Source organism: Lichenostomus cassidix, chromosome 27 (genome assembly GCF_008360975.1).
Source record: "Lichenostomus cassidix isolate B80296 chromosome 27, HeHo_3.0, whole genome shotgun sequence".
NCBI lineage: Eukaryota > Metazoa > Chordata > Aves > Passeriformes > Meliphagidae > Lichenostomus > Lichenostomus cassidix.
Genome location: NC_139507.1, coordinates 5,515,088 through 5,532,676, shown reverse-complemented (window position 1 = coordinate 5,532,676; position 17,589 = coordinate 5,515,088). Strand labels below are relative to the sequence as shown.

General features: G+C 67.3%; 2 protein-coding genes across 2 annotated transcripts; one reads left to right on the top strand and one right to left on the bottom strand.

Annotated features, from left to right (window-relative positions):
• Nucleotides 1-972: 972 nt before the first annotated feature.
• SGCA (sarcoglycan alpha) lies at nucleotides 973-6,281 on the bottom strand. The gene is made up of 10 exons (XM_085083326.1): nucleotides 6,154-6,281; nucleotides 4,902-4,999; nucleotides 4,216-4,422; nucleotides 3,767-3,906; nucleotides 3,299-3,371; nucleotides 3,017-3,215; nucleotides 2,284-2,446; nucleotides 1,968-2,173; nucleotides 1,786-1,812; nucleotides 973-1,305 (listed from the first exon to the last, which is right to left on the bottom strand). The coding sequence occupies exons 1-10, from the start codon at nucleotides 6,279-6,281 to the stop codon at nucleotides 1,119-1,121; spliced, it is 1,428 nt and encodes a 475-aa protein (XP_084939452.1). The 3' UTR covers nucleotides 973-1,118.
• On the top strand, nucleotides 5,723-17,349 carry PPP1R9B (protein phosphatase 1 regulatory subunit 9B). The gene is made up of 10 exons (XM_085083445.1): nucleotides 5,723-7,569; nucleotides 10,595-10,727; nucleotides 10,807-10,927; nucleotides 11,015-11,119; nucleotides 11,503-11,638; nucleotides 11,721-11,873; nucleotides 12,644-12,697; nucleotides 13,630-13,859; nucleotides 14,893-14,989; nucleotides 16,016-17,349. Exons 1-10 carry the CDS (start codon nucleotides 6,280-6,282, stop codon nucleotides 16,067-16,069), a joined length of 2,373 nt encoding a protein of 790 aa, XP_084939571.1. The 5' UTR covers nucleotides 5,723-6,279; the 3' UTR covers nucleotides 16,070-17,349.
• The last annotated feature ends 240 nt before the right edge of the window (nucleotides 17,350-17,589 follow it).

Sequence of the window (17,589 nt, the reverse complement as noted above, 5' to 3'; positions counted from 1 at the left end):
TCCCCCCCGGAGGGAGGGTTGGGGAGGCAGAGCGGCTGGGAACACTCAGTGGAAGGGATTTGGGGGCTTTGCGCCCCCTCCCCAAATCGGGGGGGAGCGAGGGCAGCCGTGCCAGGCTGGGGACACTGCGGGGCTCAGCTCGGGGTGACCCCAAAAGGGACAGGTGGGCGGTGTGGGGTGGGCGCAGAGAGACACCCCAAAATCGCGGTGCAGGGCTGGGGGGCTGCTCGGGGCTGGGGGTGTCCCCCGCTGTACCCACACAGTGTCCCTCGCTGTCCTCACCCAGTGCCCCTCGCTGTCCCCACGCTGTGTCTCCCGCTGTACCCACCCTGTGTCCCTCACTGTCCCCACCCTGTGCCCCTCGCTGTCCCCACACTGTGTTCCTCGCTGTCCCCACCCTGTTCCTCTCACTGTCCCCACAGTGTCCCTCGCTGTACCAACCCTGTGCCCCTCTCTGTCCCCTCACTGTCCCCACCCCGTGCCCCTCACTGTACCAACCCTGTGCCCCTCACTGTCCCCACAGTGCCCCTCGCTGTCCCCACCCCGTGCCCCCAGCCGCGGCGCCGCTCCCAGCCGCACAGCCTCCCCTGTCCGCCCCGTCAATGCTCCCCTTGTTTCCCCTGTTTTCCTATCCCCCACCCGCCCGGCGGGGCTCTCAAAGAGCCTCTTTCTTCGCGGGGCTGGGCTGCGGGACCCCTGGCGGGGCGGGAGGGTCGGGGGGCGCGGGGAGGGGGGATGGCCGGGGCTGTGCGGAGCGCACGGAGCGCTCGGGTGACATCCTGCCGGACACGGACAGCCAGGTGAGCTGCGGGGCCACCGCGGGGCTCTGGGAGGGTGCTGTCCCCTCTTTGTCCCAATCCCTGTCCCCATCCCGCTCCCCTTGCCGCCCCACAGGGCTGGGGGATCACTCCGATGGGAGGTCATGGCTGGGGACCCCAAATCCCACCCCGAAAATAAAGCAGAAAATCTTAATTTCATCACTAAAGACTCCATTTATGCACCAAAATCCACCCCGAGGCGGCGACACCCCAAATCCTCCTCCCGCTGCCCGGGTTTTGTCCCCACTGAAGCCACCCGGACACCCCATTCCCGCCGCCGGGGGTGTCCCCGGTGTCCCCTCACGGGGGGAGCAGGGGGGCGCGGGCTCCGTCTCGGGGGCTGCCGGGCATGGGGTTGATGCGCTGCCCGGTGCGGACATTGAACATGGGCAGGGTGGACAGTGGCCGCGGCACGTCCCTGCTGCCGGCCATGGAGCGCAGCTCCCGCGTGTCGCCCAGGATGGAGCTGTGATGGACCAGCTGGATGCTGCGGGGACAACGGGGACACCGCGGGGGTCGGTCAGCGCCCCCGCAGCGGGGTTTGCCTCCCTTTGCTGGGGTCGGCACAGCCGACGTTTGGGGTTGCACGAGAAAAGTGGGGGCTGCGTCCCATCAGTGGGGTTTGCACCCTGAAATTGGGGTCTGCGCCCCGAAATTGGGGTCTGCGCCCCGAAATTGGGGTCTGCGCCCCGAAATTGGGGTTTGCATCCCGAAATAAGGGTCTGTGCCCCGAAATTAGGGTCTGCACCCCGAAATAAGGGCCTGCACCCCGAATTTGGGGTCTGCGCCCCGAAATTAGGGTCTGCGCCCCGAAATTAGGGTCTGCATCCCGAAATTAGGGTCTGCGCCCCGAAATTAGGGTATGCACCCCGAAATTAGGGGTCTGCACCCCGAAATTAGGCCCCCAAAACAGCCTCCCAAAACATCCCCCCCAAAGCAGCCCCCCCAAAGCTCAACCAGGACTTACTCAGATGTCTGCAAGTCCCGTTTCTCCCTACAGAACAGAGGAAAAAGGGGAAAAAAAAATCAATAATTACGGCGAGAAGGGCTCTCGCCACCCCCGGGGTGTCCCCAGGGTCACAAGGACCAGGGCAGGACCCCCAGCCCGCGGTTCTCATGCCCTGCAGGGTGGGCAGACCCCCGACTCACACTCCCTCCCTGCGGCAGCACATGAGGTGGCCCAGGAGCAGGCAGAGCAGCGCGGCCACCGCCAGCGGCACCAGCAGTGTCACCAGGAAGCCTGGCAGCAGCTCCTGGGGGACAGCCTCGCTGGGGGGCTCGAAATCACCCCCATCCTCCAGCACGCCGGACCCCCAGACCGGCCCGGGGGGTGTGGGGCTGGGCCAGACCTGCAGCTGAACGGGACAGGGGTCAGGAGGGGCTGGGGGGGTCTGGGGGACACAGGGGGACATGGGGGGACACGGGGGGACACGGGGGCACACGGGGGGACACGGGAGGGTCTCACCAGGCTGAGGTTGCACCAGCGGATGGAGAAGTGGGGGGCGAAGGTGTCGTAGCAGGAGGCCAGGGGACGCTGGCCGCGGTGGCAGCGGGAGCGGCTCTGAGGGGACACGGCTGACAGCAGGCAGGGCGAGAAGGGGCTGTGGGAGCCAACCTGGACATAGACCCTGCGGGACCCCAGACCCAGCGGGGTCAGCAGGGCCTGCAGGAACTCATTGTCACCTACGGCCTTCGTGCTGTGGGACATCAGCCAGAGGTGACCCCAAAATCCACTGTCACCTCCACCCCTCATGCTGTGGGACATCAGCCAGAGGTGACCCCAAACCCACCGGGGTCAGCAGGGCCTGCAGGAACCCTCACCTTCAACCTGCACACTGTGGGGCACCAACTGGAGGTGACCCCAAAACCCACTGGGGTCAGCAGCCCCCACAGGAACCCTCACCTCCACCCTTCATGCTGTGGGACATCAGCCAGAAGTGACCCCAAAACCCACTGTCACCTGCACCCCTCATGCTGTGGGACACCAGCCAGAAGTGACCCCAAAACCACCGGGGTCAGCAGGTCCTGCAGGAACCCATTGTCACCTCCAGCCCTCGCGTTGTGGGACATCAGCAAGAGGTGACCCCAAAACCCACTGTCACCTCCACCCCTCACACTGTAGGGCACAGCCCAGAGGTGACCCCAAAACCCCGCAGCGAGGCCGAGGTGTGCCCAGGACCCCCCAGCTCTGCCCCTACCCCTCCCGGCGCCCCTCGATGGGCAGCGGCACGCGGCCGCCGCGGTCCAGGGCGGAGGTGACGTTGATGACATGGAGGTCCCCGCGCTCCCAGACCCCGGCCGCGCCCTGCAGGAACATCTCCCGCGCCGCCTCGGGCAGCAGCTCCTCCACGTTCCTGTTCCCCACCAGGAACTCGGCCTGGAACGGGGCGTCACCGCCTGCGGGGACAGGTGGCACCCGTGGGGACATGGCCCGGCCATCCCGGGGTGACCCTGGGCGCTTTGGGGTGCTCAGGGCTCACCTGGGGCAGGGCTGACGCTGATGAGGAGGCGCTGGGACACGGTGGTGAAGGTGTGACGGTTGTAGGCCAGCACCTGTGGGGACAGGGACAGGGGGACAGCTGGGACAGCCAGCCCTGCTCCGGGACACCCCAAGAGCTGCAGGGGGGCTGTACCTGGACACTGGGGGTGCCCAGTTTGGGGGTGACCAGCCCGGGGGTCATAGGGCCATAACTGGACACTATGGGTGCCCAGTTTGGGGGTGACCAGCCCGGGGGTCATAGGGCCATAACTGGACACTATGGGTGCCCAGCTCGAGGGGTGACCAGCCCCTTGGTCATACCTGGACGCTGTGGGTGCCCAGTTTGGGGGTGACCAGCCCAGGGGTCATACCTGGACACTGGGGGTGCCCAGTTTGGGGTGACCAGCCCGGGGGTCATACCTGGACACTGGGGGTGCCCAGTTTGGGGTGACCAGCCCCGAGGTCATACCTGCACGCTGTGGGTGCCCAGCTCGGGGGCCATGGGGCAGCCATACAGGAAGGCAGGCTCTCTGGGGTCCCTCTGGATGAAGCGAAGCCACCGCGGCAGGTCCGGGTGGTCCCACAGGTGGGCACGGAAGGTCACAGGGGCTGCGGGGACACGGCGGGCTGGGGACACACACCACCGGGCTGTCCCTGATCTGGCACCATCCGGCTGGTCGCCACAAGGAAATAGGGATTGTCCCTGGGGTGCTGCTCTGGTTTTTGGGCTGTGACCCCAAATGGAGGGGATCCTCCTGGTGGGACCCCCAGGGCAGTGGGGCACTGCGGGGGAACCCCAAATGGGTGGAGGGACAGAGGGCTGCAGGGAGGGATGGACGGACAGACAGATGGACAGTCCAACTGGGACCACCGGCCAGTGACCCCACAACATCCCCAGCCCCCCATCCTGGCCCTCACCATCATCATCCTCATCCTCACTCCCGGGAAAAGCCTCCAGGAACAGCTCCCTCTCCAGCTCGTGGACGAAGATGGCTCCAGTCTCGGCGGCGACACGAAGGTCGGGGAGGACGTGGTGGTCAGGGGTGGTGGCCCAGGACCCGCCCAGGGTCACTGCTGTGGCCACACACGGGGCTGGAGCCTGGCTGGGACCACAGCCCTCCCTGCCTCAGTTTCCCCAGTGCCCAGAGAGCTCGGGACGAGCCACAGAGCCCTGGGACACCCGGAGGGGCAGGAAGGTGTCCCTGCAGTGCCAGGTGTCCCCAAGCAGAGCAGGGGGACATGTTTAGGAGGGGACAGGGACAGGGACAGGGACAGGGACAGGGACAGGGACAGGGATGAGATGAGGCCAGGCCTGGGGACAGAAGCAGGATGGGGACAAGGCCAGGGTGGGCTCAGCACCTTCCCTCTCTCTGGCTGTCACAAAAGTCCCACTCACTGTCCCCCACGCTGTCCCAAACCCCGCTGGCACTGGGGACAGGGTGGCTTTTTTTAGCTCTGTCACGTCCCAGCCCTGTCCCCCCCGTCCTCTCCCCTTGCCCCCCCTGTGCCACCCCACCCTGGGGTCCCCCCGACCCTCCCCACCCTGCTGGGTGTCCCCCCGGCCCGGCCGTGTCCCCTCTGGAGGTGACAGGGCTGTCACTCGCCTGCCAGCACGCAGAGCCGCAGCAGCTCGGGGCCCTCCATGTCCGAGCGCCGGGAATGGGGCCAGCGCTGACTGACGGGGACAGCGGCCGGGGGGGCCCTGGGGGGGACAGTCCCGTTGGGGACACCCTCCCTCCACCGCCACCTCCTGTCACCGCGGCGCGCAGCTCCAGGGCTGCCGTGTCACCCGGAGTGGTCCCGAGGTGTCCCCAGGGTGGGCTTGTCCCAGTGTCCCCCCTCAGGGGTAGCGGGGTGACACCTGGGGACACTTGGGGACAGCTGAGGCCCCCCCGGCATGGCCACCACCGGGACGGGAACACGCGTGTGCACAGCCGGGGGAGGACACGGCGACAGGAGCGGGGGGACAGGGACAGACCCGGAAGGGGCACAGGGACAGGATGGGGGGACGCGGGGACAACCTGGGGGGACACAGGGATGACATGGGGGGACGTGGGGACAACCTGGGGGAACAGGGATGACATGGGGACGTGGGTGCCAGCTTGGGGGACATGGGGACAGCACGAGGGGACATGGGGACAAACCTGGGGACACGAGGGAAGGGTGGGGAATGACGTGGGGACAGGATGGGGAGATGACATGGGGACAGATCCGGGGGGTTGGGTACAAAACCGGGGGCGCAGGGACGAGCCTGAGGGGACACGGGGACAGAGCTGGGGGAAAGATGGGGACAGAGCCGGGTGGGGGGGGGACACGGGGACAGAGCTCGGGGACACACGGCGACAGAGCTGGGGGAACACAGGGGGACAGATCTGAGGAGGGGGACACGGGCACGGAGCCGCAGGGGGACGTGGGGACACAGCTGGGGGGGACACGCGGGGACAGAGGCGGGGGACACGCGGGGACAGAGGCGGGGGGTGGCACCAGCGGCCGAGCGGGCGGGGGGGGCCCCACACTGCACAGCGCGGCTGCCGGGGGGGGCCGCCGCAGGGAGGGGACCCCGGAGCGGGCGTGGGGAGGGGACCGCAGGGGACGCGGGGGTCCCCATGGCCGGGCTGCGGCGGCGGCGGCGGCGCTGAGGCCGAAGCGCGGCTGAGGAAGAGGAAGAGCGAGCGCTGCTCAGACCCAGAGGGCTCTGCGGGCAGCGGGGCGGGCAGAGCGCGGCGGCGGCGGCGGCTCCATCACCGGCGCGCAGAAAGGGGAAGAGGAGGAGGAGGAGGAGGAGGGAGGAAGGAAGGCAGGCAGGAAGGAAGAAGCGCCGCGGCGGAGGGGCCTGCGGGATGGCCATGGCCTGACCGGGCCGGGGCAGCGCTGCCCCCCGGCACAGCCCCCCGGCACAGCCCCCCGCCCATGGCGCCGTAGCGGGCGCGGGGCTCGGGGGCAGCGGCGGCGGTGGCGGCGAGCGATGCGGGCGCCGGGACCATGCTGAGGACCGAGGCCGGCGGGGCCGGGGGGTCCCCCTCGGCCGGGGGCGCGGCGGGCGCCGGGGGGCTGCGCAGCGCGTCCCCGCACCGGAACGCCTACGAGGCCACCATCCAGGCCCTGGCGCCCACAAAGGAGGCCGACGGCGAGGACGGCAAGAAGAGCCGCGGGAAGAAGTATGGCTCCAACGTGCATCGGATCAAGAACATGTTCCTGCAGATGGGGACGGCGCCCGGCCCCGAGGGCGCCTGCGACCTGGCCAAGGCCAAGGAGAAGCCGGTGCGCCTGTCGCTGCCCCGCGCCGGCAGCCTCGGCGACAGCGTGGACCAGGGCAGCCTCCTCAAGCTGGGCACCAGCGTCTCGGAGCGCGTCAGCCGCTTCGACTCCAAGCCCGACAAACCCTTCTCCAAGCTGCAGGAGACCCGCAAGATCTTCGAGAGGAGCCCGCAGGAAAAGGCCACCACCACCAAGCTGCTGCTGCGCAAGGAGCGCGCCGGCTTCCAGGACCGCAAGCTGGACGTGGTGGTGAGGTTCAACGGCAGCACCGAGTCCCTGGACAAGCTGGACGCCGACGCCGTGTCGCCCACCGTGAGCCAGCTGAGCGCCGTCTTCGAGAAGGCCGACCTGCGGAACAACCTGCACAAGGCGCAGGGCAGGGCGGCCGCGCCGCTCAACGCCAAGGTGGTGGCCAAGCGGCCGCGGGTCTTCGCGCCCGGGGCGGATGCCGCTCGCCAGGGCGATGGTCAAGCCGCTCCGGCCCGTGCCAGGCCGCCGGACGAGGAGAAGGCGGTGGGGAAGAGCGGGCGGCCGGCGGAGAAGGAGGCGGCGGCGGCCGCGCCGAGGGTGCAGGAGGTGTGCAAGATCAAGCCCGTGGAGGTGGAGGAGAGCGGCGAGGGCGAGGAGGAGGAGGAAGAGGAGGCGGCGGCGGCGGGTGAAGCGGTGCCCGCGCCCCAACCGGCCAAAGGGGACGAGGGTCCGGCGGCCGCAGCCCCCCGGCTGGATGGGGGCTCGGGGGTGGCCGCGGGCGAGGAGGGCGTCAAGGGCGAGCGGGCGGAGGAGGGCGATGGCTCCGACGAGGCCAAGAAGGAGGACTTCTCCGAGGCGGACCTGGTGGACATAAGTGCCTACAGCGGGCTCGGGGAGGACTCGGGGGGCAGCGGGCTGGAGGAGGAGGATGAGGCCGAAGGCCTCTACGAGCCCGAGTCGGGCTGCGTGGAGATCCCGGGGCTGTCCGAGGAAGAGGAGCCTGTCCCCAACCGCAAGATCCAGTTCAGCACGGCGCCCATCCAGGTGAGCCTGCCTGGGGATGGGGCTGGGAGGGAGGGAGGGAGGGCAGCCAGGGAGAGGGGATCTGGGGCGAGGAGAACCCCAGGATGAGGAGAACCCCAGGATGAGGAAAACCCCAGGATGAGGAAAACCCGGGGTGAGGAGAATTCGGGGTGAAGAGAACCCAAGGTGAGGAGAACCCGGGGTGAGGAGAACCCGGGGTGAGGAGAACCCGGGGTGAGGAGAATTTGGGGTGAGGAGAACCCGGGGTGAGGAGAATTTGGGGTGAGGAGAATTCGGGGTGAGGAGAACCCAGGATGAGGAGAACCCAGGCTGAGGGGTACCAGGCTGAGGGGCACCCCAGGGTGATGGGCAGCCCAGCCCGGGGTGTGTGACCCCCACAGAGTGACCCCTTTGGTGGGGACGGAAGGTGGGCTGGGGGCTGTGTCCCCATGCCCTGTGCCCCCCGTGGGACAGAGCTCCCTGCCTGTCCCTGTCCCCGTGCTGGGGGCAGCAAGGCCTGGGCCTGGCTGATGAGCTGCTTGGTGAAGAGCCATGCCTGGGCGTGGGGGGCACCCCGTGAATGAGGGTCCCCAGGGCTGCTGTGATGGGGACAGTGGCATCGGGACCTGCCGGGGTGGGCCAGGCACAGCACCCAGTGCCAACCCTCCATCACGCCAGGCCGGGCCAAAACCGCTTCTTATTCAGGGTGGGGATGTCCGAATAGCCCGGTGTGAGCTGCTGGCGACCAGGGCTGGGCCACCCTCGCCCTGGGCATCCTCGGGGCCAGGGCTCCTCCCAGCCCGGGGGTCCCTGGGGACAAGGCGGGGGCGATGTGCCCCCGCGGTGCCCAGCAGGGTTTCGGGAAGTGGAGGCAGCGGAGGAAGGGAGGAAGGGAGGAAGGGGAGGAAGGGGAAGTGCCTCGGCAGCGTGGCCGGGTGGGCGGCAGCACCCCCAGCTCCCGGCAGGGATCCTGCGGGGTTCGGGGGGTCCGCGCGGGGTGGGGGGGATAAAGGGGCCGCGCAGCTATTTTGGGGTGTCCCCTCCCTCCCGGATCCCCCCGGCCGCGGGAGCAGCGGCTGCTTTGTGCCGAGCCGGGTTATTTTTAGAGCCCGGCCTATATTCTGGCTCTGAGTCAGAGCGGGTGGGTGGCCCCACCTGGGACAGGGGACAGGCCCGGCCAGGGGACAGTGGTGGCCGTGTGCTGGGGGGCTGTGCACCGCGGGGGCTTTGGGCCTGTGGGATCAGCCAGCCCGGCCCTGGCAAAGGTGCCGTGGAAGGGTTTTGGGGTGCTCTGCTCACCCCAAAGCCCCTCAGTGGGGTGGGTGAGGAGGACACTGAGCCCCCGAGACCCCTGCCCGGGTGATGCTGAGCCCCCCAGACCTGCTGGAGGGTGGGGGACGCTGGGGACCCCCGCCCAGCCCAGCACTGGGGCACACAGCAGCCCCTTCCCCTGGACCCACTGTTCCCCCCCTGGAGCCACTGCAGGCACCCCACACATCCCAAATCCCCCAGGAGCCAGGGAGAGGGTGGAGAGCACAGCAGGATGAGTGGGGACCCCACAGCCCCCCAAGGACTCCACGTGCCCTGCTCCTCCCTGTCACCCTGGTGCCACACGGGTGGGTCCTGCCCGTCCGTGGGTGTCCCTGCTCTTTGTCCCCTGACACTCATCCCTAATACCCTCTGTGGCCAGGCTTTATCCCCCTGTGTCATCCCTAATCCACTCGCTCCGGCGGCACCGAGGGGCTGGGGCCCCTCCAGGGACATCTGCCAGGCCCAGCCAGCCCCTCCCGCGGCCCCCAGGCAGCAGGGACATGGCTCCAGCCTGGGGACAGCAGCCTGGTGGCACAGCCTGCCTTGGCCAGGGAGGGTCTAGGGGTGCCTCTTGGTGGGGGTCAGCACCCCCAGATGGGATTTGAGGTGATCCTTCTATTCCCTCCTTCCTCTCAGTCCTCCATCCATCCCTCCATCCATCATTCCATCCACCTACCCCTTCAGTTACACCTTCATCCATCCCTCCATCCATCCATCCCTCCATCCATCCATCCATCCCTCCATCCATCCATCCCTCCATCCATCCATCCATCCCTCCATCCATCCATCCCTCCATCCATCCCTCCATCCCTCCATCCATCCCTCCATCCATCCCTCCATCCATCCCTCCATCCATCCCTCCCTCCATCCATCCCTCCATCCCTCCATCCATCCATCCATCCCTCCATCCATCCCTCCATCCATCCCTCCATCCATCCCTCCATCCATCCATCCCTCCATCCCTCCATCCATCCATCCATCCCTCCCTCCATCCCTCCATCCATCCCTCCATCCATCCATCCTCCCATGGGATCAAGGCGCCATTCCCCTCAAACCCTTTGTCCTTTCCCCAACTCCCGCTCTCTCCATGGCACGATTTGGGATTCCCTGGGGTCCCACGGCCTCAGTCCCACCTCAGCATTCCTGTGGGGTTCCTGTGGGGTTCCTGTGAGGTTCCTATGGTGTTCCTGTGGGGTTTTATGGGGTTTCTATGGTGTTCCTGTGTGGTTCCTATAGGGTTCCTGTGGGGCTCCTATGGGGTTTCTATGGTGTTCCTGTGGGGTTCCTATAGGGTTCCTGTGGGGCTCCTATGGGGTTTCTATGGGGTTCCTATAGGGTTCCTGTGGGGCTCCTATGGGGTTTCTATGGGGTTCCTATGGGGTTCCTGTGAGGTTTCTGTGGGGTTCCTATGGAGTTCCTATGGTGTTCCTATGGAGCTCCTATGGGGTTTCTATGAGGTTCCTGTGGGGTTTCTATGGAGTTCCTATGGTGTTCCTGTGGGGTTCCTGCAGGGTTTCTACGGTGTTCCTGTGGGGTTCCTATGGGGTTTCTGTGAGGTTCCTGTGAGGTTCCTGTGGGGTTTCTATGGGGTTCCTATGGGGCTCCTGTGGGGTTTCTATGGGGTTCCTATGGGGTTCTTATGGGGTTTCTGTGGGGTTCCTGTGAGGTTCCTGTGAGGTTCCTATGGGGTTTCTGTGGGGTTCCCCCCCAGCTGAGCTGCTCCCTCATCCCCCAGGTGTTCAGCACTTACTCCAACGAGGATTACGACCGCCGGAATGAGGACGTGGATCCCATGGCAGCCTCGGCCGAGTACGAGCTGGAGAAACGGGTGGAGAGGCTCGACCTCTTCCCTGTGGAGCTGGAGAAAGGTGGGTTGTCCCCCCCAAACCGCCCCCCCGGGACCCCTGTTGAGGTGCCACCCGCCAGGACGTGGCTGTGTCCCCTCAGACTCCGAGGGGCTCGGGATCAGCATCATCGGGATGGGCGCCGGGGCCGACATGGGGCTGGAGAAGCTGGGAATCTTCGTCAAGACCGTGACGGAAGGAGGGGCAGCCCACCGGGACGGCAGGTACGGCTGGGGGTCGGCAGGGCTGGGGGCTGTGCCCTGGAGCTGGCCAGGGGTGGTGACAGTCCCCATTGTCCCCGCTGTCCCCAGGATCCAGGTGAACGACCTGATCGTGGAGGTGGATGGCACCAGCCTGGTGGGAGTGACACAGAGCTTCGCCGCCTCCGTGCTCAGGAACACCAAGGGCCGTGTCCGGTAGGAATTTTGGGGGGTTTGGGGGGGTTTGGGGAGCCCTGAGACCCCCCAGTCCGTGCTGAATCCCCTGGGGTTCCCAGAGCCACCATCTCCCCCCTGTCCCCAAGCGGGGTGCCACCCTAGTGTCCCCAAAGTGTCCCCAACTCATCCCCAACTCCAACAACACTCCTGGAGCCCCCAGCTCTGAGGAGAACTGCAGGGATGTCCCCTGGCTGTGCCTCCAGGTGTCCCCTGTCCCCTGGCTGTGCCCCCTGATGTCCCCTGTCCCCTAGCTGTGCACCCCGGGTGTCCCCTGGCTGTGCCCCCGGCTGTCCCCTGTCCCCCCGGCTGTCCCCTGTCCCCCCGGCTGTCCCCTGTCCCCCCTGACCCGTGGTGCCCCCCAGGTTCCTGATCGGGCGGGAGAAGCCGGGCGAGCAGAGCGAGGTGGCGCAGCTGATCCAGCAGACGCTGGAGCAGGAGCGCTGGCAGAGGGAGATGATGGAGCAGCGCTACTCCCAGTACGCCGAGGACGACGAGGAGGTGAGGGGACAGCGCCGCCCGGGAGGGGACAGGGGCTGGGGGTGGCAGGTGAGGTGCCAACCCCGCCCCGTGCCCGCTGCAGACCGGGGAGTACGCCACGGACGAGGAGGAGGAGATGAGCCCCATGTTCCCCAGCGGGGAGATGGCCATCGAGGTGTTCGAGCTGGCCGAGAACGAGGACACGCTGTCCCCCGTGGAGATGGACCCCGAGAAGCTGGTGCACAAGTTCAAGGAGGTGAGGAGGGGCTGGGGAAGGGCAGGGGGTGCCCGGCTGGGGGGCTGTGCCCACCTTGTGCCCACCTTGTGCCCACCCCGTGCCCTCCCTGTGCCCACCCTGTGCCCACCCTGTGCCCCCTGTGCCCACCCTGTGCCCACCCTGTGCCCACCCTGTGCCCACTCTCTGCCCACCCCGTGCCCACCTTGTGCCCACCCTGTGCCCATCCTGTGACCACTTTGTGCCCACCTTGTGCCCACCCTGTGCCCACCTTGTGCCCACCCTGTGCCCACCCTGTGCCCCCTGCACCCACCCTGTGCCCGCCCTGCACCCACCCTGTGCCCACCTTGTGCCCACCCTGCGCCCATCCTGTGCCCACCCTGTGCCACCCTGTGCCCACCTGGCCCTGTGCCCACCCCGTGCCCACCCCGTGCCCGTGCCCACCTTGTGCCCACCTGTGCCCACCTTGTGCCCACCCTGTGCCCCCCACCGTGCCACCCTGTGCCCATCCTGTGCCTCCTGTGCCCCCTGCCCACCCTGTGCCCACCTGCACCACCCGTGCCCACCCTGTGCCCACCCTTGCCCACCCTGCACCCACCCCGTGCCCACCTGTGCCCACCCCGTGCCCACCCTGTGCCCACCCTGGCCCACCCTGCACCCACCCGTGCCACCCTGTGCCCTCCCTGTGCCCACCCTGTGCCCACCCTGTGCCCACCCCGTGCCCCTGTGCCCCCTGTGCCCACCCTGTGCCCACCCTGTGCCCACCCTGTGCCCACCTGGCTCTCCCACAGCTCCAGATCAAGCACGCCGTGACCGAGGCTGAGATCCAGCAGCTCAAGAGGAAGGTGAGGAGGGGTCTTGGCTGTCCGGGGTGGGGGGACACCCTGGCAGCTGCCCTGGCACCCTGCATGTCCTTCTCCATCTGCCCTGGCATGTTACACCTGTCACCTGGCTGTGCCATGTCGTGCCATGCTGTGCCTTGCTGTGTCCCACCCCCATTCCCTGGCTGTGCCATATGCCACATCCCTGTTCCCTGGCTGTACCACATCCAAATCCCATATCCCATATCCCATATCCCATATCCCATATCCCATATCCCACATCCCATCCCTGTTCCCTGGTTGTGCCATATCCAAATCCCATATCCCATATCCCATATCACATTTTCCATATCCCATATCCCACACCCCATCCCCGTTCCCTGGCTGTACCATATCCAAATCCCATATCCCGCATCCCATATCCCACATCCCAAATCCCATATCCCAAATCCCATATCCCAAATCCCATATCCCATATCCCAAATCCCATATCCCATATCCCATATCCCATATCCCAAATCCCATATCCCATCCCTGTTCCCTGGCTGTGCCACATCCCACATCCCATGTCCCATATCCACATCCCATATCCCATATCCCATGTCCCATATCCCATATCCCATATCCCATATCCATATCCCATATCCATATCCCACATCCCATATCCCACATCCCATATCCCACATCCCATATCCCATGTCCCACATCCCATATCCCATCCCTGTTCCCTGGCTGTGCCACATCCCACATCCCATGTCCCATATCTCATATCCCATATCCCATATCCCACACCCCACACCCCACTCCCCGTATCCCACATCCCACACCCCATATCCCATATCCCATATCCCATCCCATTCCCTGGCTGTGCCATATCCCATACCCCACACCCCACACCCCACTCCCCGTATCCCACCCCGGGCCGTGCCACACCCTGGTGACACCGCTGTCCCCAGCTGCAGTGCCTGGAGCAGGAGAAGGCGCGCTGGCGGGCCGAGAAGGCCCAGCTGGAGCAGAGCGTGGAGGAGAACAAGGAGCGCATGGAGAAGCTGGAAGGGTACTGGATGGAGGCGCAGAACCTGTGCCAGGCCGTGGACGAGCACCTCAAGGAGACCCAGGCGCAGTACCAGACCCTGGAGAGGAAGTACAGCAAGGCCAAGCGGCTCATCAAGGAGTACCAGCAGAAGTGAGGGCAGCCCCGGTGTCCCCTCGGGAAGTGACCTGTCCCGAGGGCATGCCATCCCCCGGGCACCCCTGTCCCTGGGCGCTGACCGGCCGTCGGGCAGGGACACACCCTGGGGTGCCAAAGCCATCCTGAGCACCCTCTGGGCCCAGGCGTGGAGCTTCCTGGGTGTGGGGTCATGCTTGGGGCACCAAATCCCTGCTGGGCACCAAATCCCTGCTGGGCACCAAATCCCTGCTGGGCACCAAATCCCGGCTGGGCACCAAGTCCCTGCTGGGCACCAAATCCCGGCTGGGCACCAAGTCCCTGCTGGGCACCAAATCCCTGCTGGGCACCCTCTGTCCATCGGCAGGGAGTTTCCCTTGGGCTGTGACCTTTCCCTGGGCTGTGACCTTCCCTGGACCGTGACCATCCCCTGGGCTGTGACCTTGTCCTGGGCTGTGACCATCCCTTGGGCTGTGACCTTCCCTGGACTGTGACCATCCCTGGACTGTGACCATCCCCTGGGCTGTGACCTTGTCCTGGGCTGTGACCTTCCCTTGGGCTGTGACCTTCCCTGGACTGTGACCATCCCTGGACTGTGACCATCCCCTGGGCTGTGACCTTGTCCTGGGCTGTGACCTTCCCTGGACTGTGACCTTCCCTGGACTGTGACCTTCCCTGGACTGTGACCATCCCCTGGGCTGTGACCTTCCCTGGGCTGTGACCTTCCCTGGACTGTGACCATCCCCTGGACTGTGACCATCCCTGGACTGTGACCTTCCCTGGGCTGTGCCCACCCCTGGCATGGGTCCATCCAGGCCGGTCAGACAGGCCAGGAGCACCCTGGGTCACTGGGAGCTGTCCCTGCCCATGGATGAGCTTTAAGCTCCCTTCCAACCCAAATTACTCCATAGTTCCATGATCCGTGGGGTTCCAGCTCCTTCCTGGGCATCCCTGGGCACATCCCATCCCCTGGGAGATCCCACCCCAACCCCATTGTCCCCTGAATGTCCCCTGGGCGCGGTGCCACCCACCCACCTGCGGATCCCCGCAGGGAGATCGAGTTCCTGAAGAAGGAGACGGCGCAGCGGCGAGTGCTGGAGGAGTCGGAGCTGGCGCACAAGGAGGAGATGGAGAAGCTGCAGGAGAAGGTGGGCACGGGGCGCCGGGACGCGGGATGTCCCTGAGCCCCCCGGCCCCGCGCCGCTCCCGCCGCGCCAGCGATGGATCCCGGGCGTGTCCTCGGCCGCCGGACCCCGCCGGGCGGTCCCGGAGCCGCGTGGGGAGTTGGCTCCCTGCGGACTGAGCCGTGGATCCCACGCCGGATCGTGGGCGATCTGCTCCCACCGGACCCTGCTGCTGCCGCTGGATCGCTGGGATCTGCTGGGGATCTGCTGGGGATCTGCTGGGGATCTGCTGGGGATCTGCTCGGATCTGCTCGGGCGCCCCAAACCTCCTCCAGCCCTCGGATCCCGCTCTGGATGGCAGCGGATCTGCCCGGGGAGCTGCTTTGGGGTCTGAGTCCCCGAAGGGAGCGAGAAAGATCTCCCGGGGCAGCGGATGGTGTGGGATCACGGTGATCCCGGTGATCGGCGCCGCTGCGGGGTCCGGTGTGCTCCTGTTGGGATCCGGATCCCATGCTGGTCATGCTGGATCCCCCAACGGATGGCTGTGGGGTCAGGGCCGTGCGGGGCAGAGCGGATCCCGAGGGATCCCAGCCAGGCGGGGGTCGGCGCTGCCCGGCCGGGGGGCACCAGGGCACAGCGGGGAGGTCCCGACAGCCAGCAGAGCCCCCCAGAGAGCCACCTCCGTCACCCCCAGAATGTCCCCTGGCACCCCACAGAGACTCACCCAGCGCCTGCCTGCAGCCCCCTCCCCATCCCAGCCCATCCCAGTGTCCCCAGTGTGCCTCCCGCCCATCCCAGTGTGCCTCCCAGTCACCCCTGTGTCCCCCCTGTCACCCACCCCCATCCCTGTGGCCTGTCCCTGTGTCCCCAACCCCTCTGTGTTCCCTGTCCCCCACCGTGCCACCCCTGCCTCCCCCATGTCCTGCCCCCCGTGTCCCATCGGTCCCCCCATCTCCCCGTCCCCACCCCCTCCGTGTCGCCGTGTCCCCCACCCCGGTGTGTCCCCCCCGGCCCCCCCCGCTGAGACCTGTCCCCTTTGCTGTTTTTCAGATCTCCGAACTGGAGGCCAAGCTGCAGACTTTGAAAAATTCCAACCCGACCTAAACCACCCTCAAACCGCAGCGATTCCGGGCTGGGGGGGCTCCTCTTCCCCCCCCCGGCCCTGCCCCCTCCCCTTCCCCAGCCCTTCCCCAGCGGGGAGGGGATGAGACCCCCGCCCAGGCCTCCTGGTGCCCCCCAGTCCCCCCGAGGGGGCACAGACAGCGGGGGGGTGTCACCGAGGGGGGTCCGGGGGGGACACCCCGCGTTCGTGTCTGTGTCCAGTGTGAGTCTCGTGGTGACGTGATGGACCCGCGGGGGGGGGCGCGGCCCCCCCCAGGCCTCCCCCTCCCCTCGGCGTGACCCCCCCGCCCCCGGACACAGCTGGCAGCCGGTTGGACACAGCTGGGGGGACACGGGACGATGTCCCCCCCCAAATGAGCCGTGTTGGGGGCAGAGCGGGGGGCGCTGGAGCCCCCCAGAGCCAACTGCTCCTCTCGGGACTCACCGCGGCACGGCCGGGGGGGGCTGGCTGCCTTTGCCCCCCTCGGACACCCCCAGCCCACACCGAGGTGCCCCCCGGACATCGCCACGGGGGGACTGCGAGTGTCCCCCCACCCCTCAGTGCCACCATCGCCGGGCACGGGGACCCCTGAGCCTTTGCCAACCCCGCGGCGGGATGGGGGGCAGCAGCCCCACTGCCCCCCCGGGATGGGGGGCTGCCCGGCACCCCTCCGTGGGACACCCCGGCGCCCCCCGAACCCGGGGCTTTCGCCTTCCCTGGGCGGGGGGACACGCGGGGGTCCCTTTCGGGGTGGGGGCGACGCTCCCACCCTCTCACCTGTAAATACCCCCAAACTCCCCCCAAATCACAGCATTTCTCTGGGGCTGGGACACCCCCCCCCCACCTCGGCCACCCCCAGCCGGCCCGGGGGGTCTCACCCTCTCGGCCCGGGGGGGGAGGAACCCCTTTATTTTTCATTTCTATCTTGCCCCCCCCCCGCCCCCGAGTCTCCGACAGTAACTGGATGTGGGGGCAACTGGGAGCCAGCGCTGGTTATACTGGGAAGGGGAGGCGGGGGGGTCGCGCGGGGCGGGGGGGGCGGGGCTGGGGGGTCCGACTGGATTGGAGCCACTCGGGGAGGGGGGCGGGCGGTATTTAAGGGGGGGGTCCGGGGAGCGCGAGCCCCGGGGGGGGCCGGGGGTATTTAATCTCACACGTGTACCTGTGGGTGTATATACTATATATAATGTACCTATGTATGTACGAGCCGCTCTGCAGCGCCCGCCAAACCCCCGCCCCATAAACGTGGCCCCCCCGCCCCATAAACGCGGCCTCGGCCTCCCCCCAGCCTCCTGCTGCCGGGGGGGCACTGGGGGGGCACTGGGGGGGCTGGGGAGGGGGGGTGGGGGGGAATAGGGAGGGTTGGGAATCGTTTAGGGTCGCGGCAGGGAGTAGGATCGTTTGGGGTCGCGGCAGGGAGTAGGAAGGGTTGGGGGGCGCTGGGGAGGATGAGGAGAATTGGGGACACCGAGGGGACTGAGGAGGATTGGGGGCGCTGGGGAGGGTGGGGACACTGAGGGGA

Coding starts and splice junctions, on each gene's coding strand:
- PPP1R9B (XM_085083445.1), top strand. CDS start 6,280: ATGCTGAGGACCGAGGCCGGCGGGGCCGGGGGGTCCCCCTCGGCCGGG. Junction 10,728..10,806: donor CCCTGTGGAGCTGGAGAAAG/GTGGGTTGTCCC, acceptor GTGTCCCCTCAG/ACTCCGAGGGGCTCGGGATC. Junction 10,928..11,014: donor GCAGCCCACCGGGACGGCAG/GTACGGCTGGGG, acceptor CGCTGTCCCCAG/GATCCAGGTGAACGACCTGA.
- SGCA (XM_085083326.1), bottom strand. CDS start 6,281: ATGGTCCCGGCGCCCGCATCGCTCGCCGCCACCGCCGCCGCTGCCCCC. Junction 5,000..6,153: donor GGCAGCGCTGCCCCGGCCCG/GTCAGGCCATGG, acceptor TGTCCCCCCCAG/GGCCCCCCCGGCCGCTGTCC. Junction 2,447..3,016: donor ATCGAGGGGCGCCGGGAGGG/GTAGGGGCAGAG, acceptor GGGGTCCCGCAG/GGTCTATGTCCAGGTTGGCT.